Source organism: Acipenser ruthenus, chromosome 38, assembly GCF_902713425.1.
Source record: "Acipenser ruthenus chromosome 38, fAciRut3.2 maternal haplotype, whole genome shotgun sequence".
Taxonomy (NCBI): domain Eukaryota; kingdom Metazoa; phylum Chordata; class Actinopteri; order Acipenseriformes; family Acipenseridae; genus Acipenser; species Acipenser ruthenus.
The window spans coordinates 3,740,894-3,756,340 of record NC_081226.1 but is presented as its reverse complement, the minus strand read 5'-3'; the positions used below and the strand labels follow the sequence as shown (position 1 = coordinate 3,756,340).

At 38.4% G+C, this 15,447-nt stretch overlaps 1 protein-coding gene across 3 annotated transcripts in view; it reads left to right on the top strand.

Annotated features, from left to right (window-relative positions):
• The first annotated feature begins 385 nt into the window (after positions 1 to 385).
• The window catches only part of LOC117964804 (protein PRRC2A-like), a 45,929-nt gene continuing 30,867 nt past the window's right edge, over positions 386 to 15,447 (top strand). For 2 of the 3 annotated variants that reach the window (XM_059009285.1, XM_059009284.1), the window contains exons 1-7: positions 386 to 546; positions 4,894 to 5,068; positions 5,776 to 5,953; positions 12,768 to 12,864; positions 13,448 to 13,526; positions 14,056 to 14,199; positions 14,547 to 14,809. In XM_059009285.1, the coding sequence (XP_058865268.1) occupies positions 4,954 to 5,068; positions 5,776 to 5,953; positions 12,768 to 12,864; positions 13,448 to 13,526; positions 14,056 to 14,199; positions 14,547 to 14,809 (876 nt within the window). In that variant the 5' untranslated portion in view covers positions 386 to 546; positions 4,894 to 4,953. The remainder of the gene's footprint in view (positions 547 to 4,893; positions 5,069 to 5,775; positions 5,954 to 12,767; positions 12,865 to 13,447; positions 13,527 to 14,055; positions 14,200 to 14,546; positions 14,810 to 15,447) is intronic. The other variant, XR_009310981.1, reaches the window with a different exon arrangement.

The window sequence follows — 15,447 nt, the reverse complement described above, 5'->3', positions numbered from 1 at the left end:
TAATAATAATAATAATATATTCTACTCTGCAATGCTCAATGCATTTGCTTGCAATTTATTTGATTTATGTTCTAGATGCTACTGTGGTCTTGATAATCCCTTGTTGTCCATTCCAATTTAAAAGCGTTTTTTTTTAAAAATTAAACTATAATAATCGACACCCTGCACCATTTCTCAAATGGCAGTCGGCGAGGTACTGAATATATTGCATAAATTATGCAATGATATGCAATGATATGCCGCATGGGCGGGGTTAAAAGCAAATGCAAAGAAGACCCGCCCATCTTTACGCGCTGATTGGTTGCTTTTTGAGACGTAGAGTATTTCTTCACTGATTATGCTAATCTAAAGCTCTGGCCCCGCCTCTTCGACTCTGGCGTCTCCAGTAGCCGTTGACGGCTCCTCTGGAGTAGTGACGGTTCAGTGTCTCTTTTTTTATTTTATTTAATAACTACTTCAATCCGTTTACATCCTGCTTTTAATCCCCGATTTGCTTCGGTTTTAATCCAGATTCCTGACATTAGAGACCCGGTAGGACGAGCCCAGGTCGGTATCTTTTGGTTTCGGTCAATTTTAAGAGGCGAATTTGAAGGATGAAAGTCAGAAGGGTTAGGGTTTGAATTTTCCAGCGCTGGTTTGTTGTTGTTTGTTGTGCAGCAGCCGATACCCGCAGCCATTTTGTTTTGTCTTGTATTTTTCAATGTAGGGTTTAGAAATGTCTGGCTACCCGGTGGTAGCTGTGTTTCTTGTGAATGTAGTCCCGCTTGCTGGTAGCATTATCACCCATTTCCAAATGAAACCAGTTTAAAAGAAACAAAAACGCATTCGGTGGACAGCCATTGCGTGAGACATTTTGTATACACGCACACATTTAAGCCGGGCTGCCTATGGAGAAATATAATCACAGCATCGTTGTAATATATGTATTTATATTGTCCCCTTTCTGAATATCAATTAGGCACTCTGTTGTTAAAATAAGTAACTCAGTTTACATTATACCCTAGTTGCACGTACTCTAGTCGCCTTGAATATTTTGTGTGTTTAAAATAACTTACTGTTTCCCGGAATACGTGTTCTTTTTTTTTTTTTTTTTACAAATAAAATGTAATTTATAAAAAAAAAAAAAAAAAATTTTTTTTCTAACTAATAATATTGTCGTGCTTAGTCTTTTTTTAAGGCAGGCGGTTTTTCTAGTCGCCAAGCCGTTAACAAAACATGTTTTTTGATTAAACTGAATTTAAGTATTTACTAACTAATCTGGGCATCTGATTTGGAAACATTTCGTGATTTAATACAGTTGAATTATTTTCTTTCGAATGGTTTAAATTGCAATTAATAGCTTTTCTGGGCTCGCCCCATTCAATGTATGCTTTTACTTTCTTTTAAAATGCGTCATATAAATCCAGAAAGTCAAGTTTGATAAACTTTACCGTTCTGTAATCTAAATTTGATTCGTACTTCTCTTTCAAATGTATGTATGTTTGTATGTGTATAATTTACAGAATCGTGTTTAACATTCATTGCCCCCCGTACCTTTTATTTTGTTTTGAAATAAATACGTCATAAATGCAACAGTTCCAAAATGCATTTTTAGAATACATACGTAAAATGTACTTTATTATTCTTGAATGTATTTATTTGTTTGTTTTTATATCACTATTTTATTTTAGTAAAATGCATTTTCCCTGCGCATCGCATCTTGTTTCCATCAAGATTTGAAGACTGGATTTATACATTTCGAAACTGTCAACAAAAAGGGACACGAATGCAAAATTAAAATAATGCAGATGGTTGTGTTTTATATTATACAAACCAATTATTTAAAGAGCGTAGTCGCAGTTATATATAATATACGTGTGATGCATGGGGGCCTACATCCTTTTGTGTGAGCGTCTGGAGGGACGTGCGCATCCTGCCTAGTGGTGGTAACTGTTTGTCGTTTTAATTTAATAAAGTTTATTGATGACTGTTTATACCTGTAGGCCTCGCATCGTACATTTTACAATTTATTAAAAATACAGATGCGTATCCATCAGCAGAACGACTCCATAGAAGATTTGGTGTTGATTGCAACACTGTGCTTTTTGTAAAAATAATGGTGCAAATGCGTCCATCTATTTTACTGTTAATACACAGGATGTTTTTAGGTTGGTATCCACACCTGGCTGTCTTCAGAATCCCAAACCTATCGGATTTATCCTTTGTTGATGTAGTATGGTACTTCAACTCTGGTTAAGAGGAAGACATTTTACTAACTTTTATGTTTTCTTTTTAACATAGCAAGTCTTTCCTGCTAATGCAATGTATTTGTTTTTATTCTACCCCTGGTGCAGTTTTTATTTGTATTATGTACTTGTTTTATATGCTAACCTTCTCCATCCTATCATGTTTCACAAAAAGTAACATGTATAGTGTAAAATTTAATAATTGTAAAAGAAATGTATAAGTACAGATACTCAACATTAGTTATAATGTATTTTATTTATGCCTAATCATACATACAAATACATACATTTAAAATAGCAGATTAGAAACGTAAATTCCTGAAAATATGGGGCTCTAATTACATATTTAACTATCAGTTTTGTGTGCCTTTTTTAAAAATATAAATGAATACAACAATAGCAATAAAATAGTCTTTACCAAGGTGACCAAGGTATACATAAGGTGTTCCTTATCGTATGATATTGTTGGGCTACATTACCTGAATAGATTATATATATGCATATGCATGCCTGCCTGTGAAAGACCGCTGGGCTCCAGTAACCTTCCAAACCGTCACTTTTATTTCAAATCTTTTATACATCGCATGCATCTACATTTTTATTTGTGACTTGTCTTTGCCCTGTTTTGTAGATACTGGATGACAGAAACCACAACACTAACCCATACATTCAGCAACAGTTTACAGAGCGTCCAATGCAAAAACAGCTGTGATGCAGCCACCAACCTTTGGCCTTTTGCTGCATCCGTCTTTTTTAGTAATATATCAGTTCTTGTAGGTAGTATGTCTATACAGCTGCTGCTTTTTTTGTAACTGTACATTTACAGATTCTGTTTTCTGCGAGCTTGTTTTCTACTTTAAAATTCCCATTTTATAATTAATACATCCATATGGTTTTCTGCCACAGTGGAGCTTAAATTGAAATGGTCCTTGTTGCTTTGGAAACCATTGTACTGTGTTCTGCATGTAGTAAGTAACGTGCCAGTTACTTATTAACCACTTTGAAAATCCTCTACCAAGAGGAATGGGGAGTGTGTGTGTTTTCTTGTATAAAATAATGCATTTATTCTGCTGGTTTTAATGTTCATGCCCAGAGACAAAGTGTGTGCAAATCATAAACTATTAAGCAGTTAATACAGAACTGTCGCGACCCAATCACAAATTCAAATTGAATAAAACACTAAACAAGAAGAGAACTGCTTGGGTGTTTTATTTTTCTAAACACTAAGGTTGTGATTGCATACTTTGTAGCAGACACAACATTTTCACCTTACTTTCTTTTGGAAACGTTTAACATCCTTAAACGGCAACACCTGTGAATCCAAAGAGCTATGTTTTGTTGGTAATTGACCTGAATACTGCTCAAGAGCCATGTGTTGGATAGCCCTAAATAGAGTTAATGCAATTACACAACCCATAGGCCTGCACTACAGATGCTCTGCTGCAGGATCCTTTATGTCCTGGGGTAGTTGTCCTGGTCTTTGTTGACCATGGTTTGGGGCCTCCTCCACACTAGCAAGTTTCACAAACTGCAGTGAATGTTTGTTTTTTCCACTGCATCTGTGGTGTAGCAATGGTTAGTAATGGATGTTTTTGTGCTGTTTTGATTTTCAGCACAGTCTATCCTGTAACCTCACATCCTTCAGAGGTTGCCATTTTAGTTTTTTCATAGTGTTATACAAGTACCCCAAACTACTGTTCTTTTATTTGGTACTTTTTAAAAGCTGCTGCCAATTGCCTTTAATAATGGATTAAATTAACGTTTCAATTGTATTTAATTATGATGCATTGCAATAAGAAAGTGCTTTGGAAGAAAGGAAAACCAGGCTTTAAACTTTTTTTTAGATTAGCTGAGCTGATTTCTATAACACTAGGTGTTGTGTCTTGAGACATTGTTTTGTGGAATTGGTAGTTAAGACAGCTTGCTTTGTGAAACTAGCCCCAGTTTTACCTGGCGATTAGCAAGGGCTGTGGCGGCTAGGCAGCGGGTTCTAGAACGTCTTAAAATAAATTCTTGTTCTGATCTGAGAGTGCTGCTGCTGCAGGAACTAAAATGGAGCCACCAGTCTCGGAGTATCAGTACTGTGTTCAGGGCTGTTATTCTGCAGGCACAGCACAGAGAAGGTTGCCATGGTGATAGTCTAAAAGATGTCACTGACCTGCGGGGTTGTCAGGAACATCATTTATATCTCAACTCCATGGCAACAACCCCAGAGCTCCATTTTTACACTTAAATCATGTGGGGATTTTTTTTTTAATTTAAAACAAACAAAAAAAAGCGTAAAAGGTTCCAAATTGCTGTAAATGGGAACACATGTCCAAACCTTGAATGCTCTAATGATAAGTAAAATGAAAATCGCTTATAATATGACGCACACAGACTCAATTCCTTCTTATTTGTTAAGCGCTGTATTGATTTTATGTAATGGGTTCTTGAATGTTCTCGGGGCAAATTCTGTTGTATCCCACATAAAACCAACCTTGTCGTTGTATAATAATAATAATAAAGATACAAATAAATCTGTGATGCTCAAATAGGTACATCAAAGTGGCACACTAAAATTCAATTTGTCACCCACCCACTTATAGAGTCACGTTACAAAAACCAACAGTTTAAGGGAGTCCTGTCTGATGGTCACCGTGGTTTTCCTTTCATTTCCCCCCTGCAGAGAGTGGCACGTTTCCAGGGGTGTAGCAGGAACCACCGTACTCGATGACCTTCCAGCGCGATGTCAGATCGTTTGGGGCAAACTGCAAAGGGGAAGGATGGAAAAACCAAGTATTCATCGCTCAACCTCTTTGATACCTACAAAGGAAAGTCCTTAGAAACCCAGAAACCCGTTGGTAAGGCACACTCCCTCGATTTCTATACACAAATCCCCCCTTTCAAAATGTCTGTTTTATTTTAAAATATAAATATTTCTTAAATATCTAGCTCTAAAAAACACGTTGTGCCATGAAAGACATTATATGCCAGAATGGTCCACCCGTGTTATTTCTCTATTCTTTGGGGACCATCATGTGATTGTTGTGTGTTTCTTATTTTTAGGTAAATCTCCCGTTGACAGATGTACTGTATGTTTTCAGAGACTGTTACATAGCTGGTGATCCCATTCCAGGTTTTACTACAAGCTTGAGTAGCTCCAATGTATAGGTAACAAGATCAGGTATGTCTTAATAAACTCTCAGTAAAACCAGGAATGGATCAAACTGCTATGCAATGGGATTCTAATTTCCAACCCTGGGGATAGTTTCACAAAGCAGTTTTAGGACCAGTCTGCGAAATCCAGTTCTCTGCCATAAAAAAGAATTAAGAAAAGAACACATATATCCTTTTAAATATATAGACTTGCTGAGTGGATTTCTATTAAACTGTATTGTTCTATCTTAAAAAGTATTGTTTTTTAAAACAGGTAAAAATAAGAGCTTGCTATCTAGCAGCCTTCTAAGTGCTAGCAGTGCTTTGTGAAACTGGCCGCAGGTTTTCAGTGCTATGCATGAGTATTGTCACGGTCTTTGTTAATCTGTACATCCCTCGCTGCTCTCCCCAGTCGCCCCCCGTCATGGCTTGCAGAGTCTCGGTAAAGTTGCTTCAGCTCGGCGCATTCCGCCCCCAGCCAACCTGCCAAGTTTGAAAGCCGAGAACAAAGGAAATGACCCCAACGTTTCACTAGTACCTAAAGACGGAACAGGATGGGCAAGCAAGCAGGAAACGCCAGACCCAAAGAGGTGAGATGCAACAATTGATTGATTTAAATGACGGCTTTTATTCTGCAAGCCCCAATTAAAACATTCCTTGATGGATTAATCCCTTGGTGCCCTATTTGGTCCCTCAGGTATATATTATATTACCAGCACCCTGCATGTTTTCAGTTGAATTTGAAAGCTTTATTGTGAAGAGTAGCTTGGATACTACAGTGTTGTCGATACCCAACGATCTGTTGTTGTCTGTCAGATATTTGTCTGTGCTTTAAAATGGTATAAGGTGGAGGTGTGGTCTGACTAGCCAGGGGATTTAACTAACGGAGATTTATCCGAGTGGTCTTTAATACAGGCTTGCCTGTAGTTTGTGTTGCTACCCATCTAAAGGCCTGGTCACATGGGCGACAGATGTTGCTGGCTTATCGCCTCGTGTGTCCACCCTGGTCAGCACCCCAGCGACACCTGGTGACGTGTCTCCCTCTTAGGGTGATGTTCTATTTTTCAGACAACACAAGGGCAACGTTTTCAATACCAGCCAATCATATTTGATAGTAGTGTCACATGATAATAAGGATATAGACCGCGTAGATTCCTGCATAGATATGCAATACATATTTAAGCTATGAATAAAATTCTTACAATAGTAAAATACACGTGTAGCGTATTTTTAAAATGTTTTATTTTAATTTGCCGTCATTTCTACATTAACCCCCAATCGTAACGTCTTTCATTTTAACAGTAAGCAAAGTGAATTAAAAAAAAAAATCTCAGGTCTACCTTCTTGCTCTCGAAAGCCTAGGATTATAAGCATTGAAAACATTGTTTAGGATAATGAATACCAATTTATTATGCTTGGCATATTAAATATGTAGACCTACTAACTAAATGCTACTAATGTAAACCTTTTTATTTAAATTAGAAGGAACTACAGGTTTGTTAATGTAATTAGTACATTCTTATATCGTAGTCTTTCTTCGCAGCGTTTTTGTCTTGTGACAAAAAACGTGCATTATGATTGGGTTGCCAGCTTGTCGATTTACATGCTTGTCTCTTGTATGACCAGCGCAAACTGCAAGGCAACACGCAGGCAACAAATGTGTTCCTCTTGTTGCCGTCAACAAAAGTCGCCTGTGTGACCAGGCCTTAAAGTGACTTTGTATTTCAGGGTGTGCTCTGTCAGGCGTTTCTTTACAAAATACATTAATACGAAGGTCGAAATAAATAAACTGACTACTATCCTGTCAGGGTTTGGTTTTAAGGCTTGTCAGTTTGCTTGGGACAGTTAATTTTGGACGGACAAGTGCTTCCAACGTATTCAGTGGTCTGTCGGACAAGCCCTTCATAAATATGTTTTAACAACGCCTTGTATAAAGGGCGCCTGTATTGGTGTGTGCCGGGATCTATGCAGTGGTACAGTAGCTAAAGATCATAGAGAAACTGTGAACCAGCGAACGCTATTTCTGCGAAGTACATACTGTAGCAACATACCTCGTGTCTTACCAATCAAATTGAAGTTTGTCAGCCGAGGGCAGTACTATTTTGGCGTGTAGATGCACATCATGCAGGCGACTGCACATCTAATCTGGAGTTTTATTTAGCCGTCGGCTGAGTTGTAATAGTTCAGCATGTTTTACATTTATTTGGGTTTCCTGAAATTCAAGTCCAGCGACATCAATAAAGATATGTACTGTACAAGTATTGTTGCTTTTTATCAAGTGAACAATGTGCAGTGCAAACCCACAGAAACTCGGGATGCACCGATCATTGGATCAGAATTGCATCTGATTATTAATAAAATCTCATAATCTTTAATCTGCGTTTCACAGTCATTATCACCGATTATTATTTTCCGTCCTTGAAAGCTCAGTCTCAGATATGTGATGTAGTAATAAATTGGCCTGCATACATGCAATATACCTGCAAGCTTTTACATTTTTTATTGCAGTTTTAACAAAAATCTTCATAAGGATCTAGGGGGGAAATATTTATTCAGAATAATTAACATTTTGTGTTTGTGATTTCTGTTAGGCTACGAATGTGTTTCATGCACATTATGTACTAAAATATAGGGTTGGAACAATAACCGATGATCATGATATTATCAATAATGTGTTTGCATCAATAATTTTATTGCGTTGAAAAATGATCGATAATCATATTATTGTCCGTTACTCAATATGATACTTGTGTGTAACAGTAACTCTGCATTGAAGCAGTAAGCGGCACTGGACTGTCTGTGAGGCGTAAGATGTGATCTGTGCGCACTGCGTAGTGGGAAGTTGTTGTAACATACATGTGCAGTAAGCCTTACTGAGTAAGGGGAACGTTTGAAGCCAATGGTGCTGGCAGCTGCAGAAAACCCTGAACTGACTGAAAAGAAGAAAAACAAATCAGTCCTGTGTGGGAGTTTTTTTTAGAGACAATACCACGCAAAGGGAATACCACTAATCTGTTCACCCATCTAAAGATCATCATCCAGATTCATATTTACGTGTTTCTGCGAGACCAAAATACGACAGGCACAGTAAAATCAAAATCTGAGTAGAGAAGTTCAAAATAACTAAGTTATGGAATGTAAATCAAAATATAGCAAGGATCACCCGTTTTATTTGCAAGGTTATGCAGCCATAAGGTGATACAGTTGTATGTAATTATTGATTTTAAACAGTATGCTTGCTTTTAACTAGGGCTGTATTAGAGGGTTCGTTTGCTAGCCAGGAATTCACACACTATTTATTTATTTTTTGACAATGAATACAGAAATCACACATTAAATGTCACTTGCATGCAAAATTCGATCTTTTGATTTGTATAATGCATATTACTTAAACAAAAGTTGTTGTATTAAAATTCACTACCAAAACGTTGGGGGTGGGGGTACCTATAGCGGTTGTAGTGCTTCAGTAAAATATGTACAGAATACCTAGTGTACAAGACATGTCCCTCCCCCTCCAGTTTGTGTTAACCAGAGGCAAATTTCTTCATTCTCCATCTCGACAGCAAAGCGCTGTATAACGTAGGCTGTATTGAAAGAAATGTCTCGAAACCCCTCTGCTGTTTGGGATTTTTTTTTGTTAAATGCCCAGACAGTTGCGTGTAAATAAAAAAAAAGCACATTTTTATTTAAATTATATAAACATGATTACTGTTCTTTAACATATTTTTAAACTACATATGGATGTTTTATTCCATTTATATGGCTTACCTGTAAAAGAATAGGATTTTCAATCAAATATAAACAAGTAACTATGGTGACGTCACCAGTAAATTTTGCAAATGAGTTCCATCGAAGGTTCGAACCTTACTTCGGTAATGTTTTCTGAACCTTCGAAGGTCAAAATGTACCCTTTGTTGCAGCCCTACTTTTAACTTTACATCATGGTTTAATTTTCTTCCTAAATTTTGCACTGGCAAAGCAGGAAAATACAAGTATGTAGCTCACTGTAAATTATTGTAGAAAAGTGGACCCTTTGCCTATTTATTATTTTAACAATTTAACGTACATTTAAATGCAATTGCAATTCTCAGTGCAAAAAAAAAAAACTCAATTAGTCTGTTTCTTTATTTTAAACTACATTTTTTTATCAATTACATTAAAACTCAGTGTAATTTCTTTTTATCGTCTAGTTGTATATCTCAATTAGATATTTAGCATAAATAGAAACATTTAGCTTGCAAGTGTCGTTCCGTCTGAAGTTTAAGGCTGTTCAGTGGATGTGGAGTGATAGTGACCCTGCAACGTAATCGACTCTGTGCTCAGTGTTAAACAGCTGATATTTTTTAGGGCTGTGTATTGGCAGTGTCTTAACGATACGTATCGCAATACGAGGGTCACGATACGATATGCATCACGATACAGTGAATTCAGCACGAAACATAAAAATCACACAGTCTCATTTGCTTGTGCAAGTAACAATAACAACACTGGTAAAGCACTTTTGGTCAAACAAGCTTTGGTTTCCTGTTTCATTCTTTAAAATACATTTCTTTAAAACCAAAATTAGAAATCAGGGCTCCAGACGCAGTTGTTCCCTTAGGAGCCAATGGCTCCTCGACCAAATCCAATTGCTGGTGCCACTTCAGGAGCAAGTTAGTTGCGATTACATTCAACTGCTTAAAATACAGCAACTTGTTCAGACACTAAAGTGATAGTAAAGCAGTAACTTCATGGCTGTACTAGCTTGTTTGTTGCCACATTCTGCTCGATGGTTAATCGATGCAGCTGATGACTGCAGTGAACTCAGCATGTCTATTTATCAAAATCTGTGAAGGCACCTCTAATTGTGTGCAGGTTTAACATGGGAAAGAGCATGCTGCAATGCAGCAGCTCCAGGCTCAGTGTCAGTGAAGTCCTGATCTGACAGCATGTAACACAGACAGCTCTTATGATTACATGTTACCGTTTATTTTTCAGTAAAAACCAGTTTAAATTGCAGTGAGTTGGTCGTGCTGTTGACAATATTAAACACTAAATGTTTACACAACACTCAAACACGTTTGGTCAGGTCACAACTGCTGCATGAAACTAGGGTATCATGCTGGTGTTAATACAGCACCTGTCCGTGCTTACAAGCATTTGCATTCAGTGAAATTGTTACTATTATGAGTGTATTCGTTACTTTTCTTCTCGCACTTCAGTTTATTAAATAAGTGTGTTCCCCTTGCAGACAGACATCATGGCGCATTCATAAATATTGACACGTGGTTTTAAAGGGAGAGGCAGCTTTTTTGTGTTGCAGGCGCCAATGCACCTAACCCCTAAACAACTTTACAAATGATTTATTTTTTGCATTTCCAACCATTTTAGCCCCAGTCTGGAGCCCTGCAAATTTGAGCCTTACGCATTTTATACACAGCGTGACTCTTATAGAACATGAGGCGAGTCCACACTGGGTTTTAAACCGGCTGGAGCAGGTTAAATTTCACTGTCGCCCTGAAGATTTTATCAACATTAATAACCTGCCTCCGCTCAGCTTCCGTTTCACTCTGCTGCTGGCGGACAAAAACACCCTCAACACAGTTGATGTAACTTTAAAACGTGAGTATCGATGTTTCTTAAGAAACTGCACAGACGCCATTTCTTAATCAGTGTTAAGTTTATTTCATACATGCAGGGAAACCAGTCTAAGTATAGAACCGATTACCAGTTGTTGCATCTTTTACATGACATTAAATACCCTTCTGCATAGGTGTCTCTCTCCTCCTCTTTCTCTGACACTTAACCAATAGAAAAGGTATAACACATTATTCTGTTACCATATATTTAATTTTGTGTGTGTGTGTGTCTGTGTGTGTGTGTGTCTAGTCTAGTGTGGCAACCTCTGAACTCAGTGCATTCTTCAGACCCCTGGTGCCCAAAAAGGTCCATACATCTGGTTTTTGTCATCTTCCTTGTTCCTATCTCTCCGTTTTGCCTGAGACCCTTTGAGTCCAGTGGCATTATCTCTTATTCTCCCTGTGAACCTTTGGGTCCAACGGCAGTCCCTGGGAGCCTTTTAGCTCCTTTATGCTTTGTATTCCAAAAGTCTTAGAGCCTGGCCCCTTCTGGTCCACAGCATTGTTATCTTGTTAGCTTGCAGTCAATGTTGGACAAGAAGCTTGTAGACGCAAGGTCTCATCAGTTGTTTGCAGTACATGCAATTTGAACCAAACAGTCTGCTATCTGCAATATTAGTCTCTTTTCAGAAAAGAACACCAGTATAGCTCTGCCAGTCCACATGCGTAGCAAACTGCTAATCAATTCTCGATCCATGTTTTCCAACAACAGTGAATGAGGTGAAGCTGCTAATAAATATGATCTAATCAGTGTAGACAGAAATTAACACATGCTCATGTTTGTTAGCAGATCAAATTTTACTTAAAAAAAAACAAAAACAAAAAAAAAACACAATGTATTGATACAGGGGTCACTGTATCGATAATCGTATTGTCAAGAAAAATATCACGGTTCACCGTGTGATTTGATGAATCGGCACAACCCCAGTAAGTGATATATTTCATGTTTGAACTATTAAACAAAAATGCAATATGAGTAGTGCAATGCAGTTTGGAAACATGTCAAGCTTAACCCTTAGCGGTCCATTTATTCAGCGCCTGTGATGCGTGTCGGGTCCAATTTATTTTCACGCACACAGTTTATTTTAGACGCGCTGTTTAAAAGTATTTTTTTTCTCAGTAAAAAAGGTTTAAAAGGCACTGCATATCAACAGGACACTGAGTATTGCATCTCCAGCCCCGCTCCACCTCTTGTTCACTGTATTTATCACATACCTCTTCATATTCGTGCATACTGATAAATAATCACCTGATCACTTGTTTTATCACCAAACACCTCAATAATGCGATCCAAGTCATTATTTTATTTCTATAACATCTCAAAAAGCTTGGCAAATGTCTGTGATATTCTTTGAGCGCTGGATGCGGAAGCAGCTATCTTGTTTGTTTATGTCCATGTTAGGTCTGTGATGCCGGGGCTATGTGTATTGCTCAGATCCGCCCCCCCTCCTTTTTTTCCGGATTCTCTCAGCTCCTCTCAGTCTCACTCGGCCATCGAAAGGTTTTCTTTGCTTTTTCCAGAGAAAAAACAACTAGAGACCTATGCTTGACGTCTTTTTGATGATGTCGGACATGGAAGGGAAAATTGTAATGTCGGACCTGTTTTTTTTAAAAATGTATTTGTATTTTGTGTTGCGGACAACCAGCGATCTACCTTGCAATTGTCCGTTGATCAATGAAAAAAATCCCGTAATCTAAACCTGCATATAAATGAGTAAATAATGTGCTGACTGGACCTTGACTGCCACGTTAACCAGGGTTTCCCTCTCTCTCTTCCTCCCTGTAGTACCGATGCATTGTCAGTACAGCAGCCGGAATCGCAGCTGCCTCCGGCTTCACAGACGCCTGTGTTGATCCAGCCGAAACCATCCCCGGCACCCGAGGTAAAACTTTCCATCAGTGTGTCCGTCTGTCTGTGGAGGACATTGTAATGAATCTCCTCCTAGTGGCTGATGAGTAAATACAAATGACATCAGCATAGGACATATACTAACCTCTCGACTACTGAGCTTGTTCTTTACAACCGTATGGTCTGCAGGTTTGTGTTTCAGATTTTACTGTGATTTTGTTTTTTAATTCAACACACCTGAGCTTGTTGCTGATACACTGTGGCTAATCAAGCACATATTAAAACCTGGAATAGGTCAAATTGCTATGCAATAAGTCATATTTCTCTCCCTGTACTAAAAAAGGTGATACCCTTTTATAGGATCAGCTAAAATGTCTAAATATTCTAAAATTGATTTAATCCAAATTGCACAAGAAATGGATCAGAAAACAATTATTTTCAAACCACTTTTCCAGTCATACAGTTTGCATTTGGTTTGATTTTTGTTTAAGAAAACTCACAAGGCTGACTAATTTTGTTGTAACATGAACAACTGTTTATTTTCTGTGAGCATACTGTGTGAGGTTGAAATGGATCTGTTCGTACAATAACATTTTTAATTTTTTTCTTTTCTTCAGAATCCGGTTTCTTCAGCAGCGGCAGGCGTAGCAAAATCCTGGGCGCAGGCCAATGTTATACATGGAGCACAAGGAGATGGTGAGTCTGTCTGGTCACGGTTTCTTCATGTGCCACCTTGATACAGGGGCAGTGTATCATGGTACTTGACCAAAAACACTTAATAGCTGCGTGAATGTGACCATTATAATCCGGGCATATGAGGCAGTGCCTGTCTGTTGTACTACATTTTTTCATAGATCTAGACAGCTGCTTATGGGTCAGTCTCTTATTAGGGCCAGCATGTGGTACAGCAGCTTGTTCATGCTGCATTTGAGATGTAATATGGACAAATCACTCTCGCTAATCGGTCCTTTTGTGCACCAAGTTTATGAATCAAATTTAACCATCAAGTAATTGGATTTTCTCATGAGAACATCCCCAGCAAATGAGTCCCGATATTTATTAACTCTCTTACCAAGGACGGCATTTAGCATAATTTACCTTTTACAGGTTTGATGGTTTAGTTTTTCATGATACTGGTAGTCCTAAAGTTGTATTTAGTAATTGGTCATGGTGATAGTTCCTGAGCTGCTTGTAAACCACAGTGCTTTCTGTATGTGTCTCTCAGGTGGAAAGGGATCAAGCCAACCGTCGCCATTCTCTCGCGAGGAATTTCCCACCCTGCAGGCGGCTGGAGACCAGGACAAAGCTGGCAGAGAACAGGACATTACAGATCTGTCGTATGGGCCAGGACCAAGCCTCCGCCCCCAGAGTGAGAGCCAGGGCATTCAAAAAAAAAATATATATATATAATATACACACACACACAAAACTACACCTTGTTTAATTTTGTCTGCTGCAACCACCAGTTTGAAACTAATATGTGTGCTTTAATAGCTGAATTTTAGTAATAATTCAGCCATGGGAAGCCAGATAACACTGATGGATGCTTTATTTCTACACATACCTTCGCCTTCTAATATAGGTACACACACTTTTATATTGGTGATAATATTGTTATTTGAGTTTTTCTTAGAACTAATAATTCTATTTATTATGTCCTGTTTTCAGGGTTGGCTTAGTTGCTCTCTGACTCGCTCTCTTCTCTCTGTTTTTCAGACGTGACGAGCTGGCGGGAGGGTGGTGGTCGTGCGCTGAGCTCGGTCACACCCGGAGAGGGGGGGGAGGTGTGTGCTGGGGTGGGAGGGGAGATGGTGGGGGAGGGGGGGCAGCCCGGAGGCCCTGAGCAGCAACAGCACCACTCCAGAAACAACCCCCCAGCACCCACCCCAGCTGCCACTGCAGGCCTGGCACTGCCTCTGCCACCACAGCATGGAGTCCCGCCACAGTTCGCTGCCTACCGAGGCATCATGCCTCCTTTCGTAAGTGTCCTCGGTCCTGAATAACAAACTCCATAAACAAGGCTGGTTCCTGCTTCCGTCATGCAGCCGTTGCTGAGGGTGATTTCTAGTCTCTCTAGTTGGCAATTGATACAAAGGGGACTGGGCTGAGTCATTTTTTTCATTACTAGCTGGATGCTTTGCATCACCTAGAATTAAGACATAATAAAAAATAATAATAATAAATAAAGAACTAAGCATAATTTAGATATTTTATTGACCATCATGTTATCAAAGAAACTACAAAATAATATTGCAAGTCTACCGTAAGACTTAATAGTAGTGCAGTATTTCATGTTAGATTTCGAAATACCACATTTTTCAATTTGTCAGTTTTTCGTTAAGTATATGGAAAACTAAAAAGCAGTATGTAATTCAGTATGTTAATGTAACATTATTGAGCAGGTTTCATTCGACTTTTATGAAGCAAAATTAGTTAATTCTATAGGGTGATGCAAAACTTTTGGCCATAGCTTTACGTCTCTTTAGATATGAACTAGCCTTAATACTGGAGAAAATCAATAATATATAAATGACTTGTTTGCATATATGTGTCAATGTTTGTATTATTTATAGATGTATATACGTGTATATAGATGGGGAGGGGATGCTCATTGAAT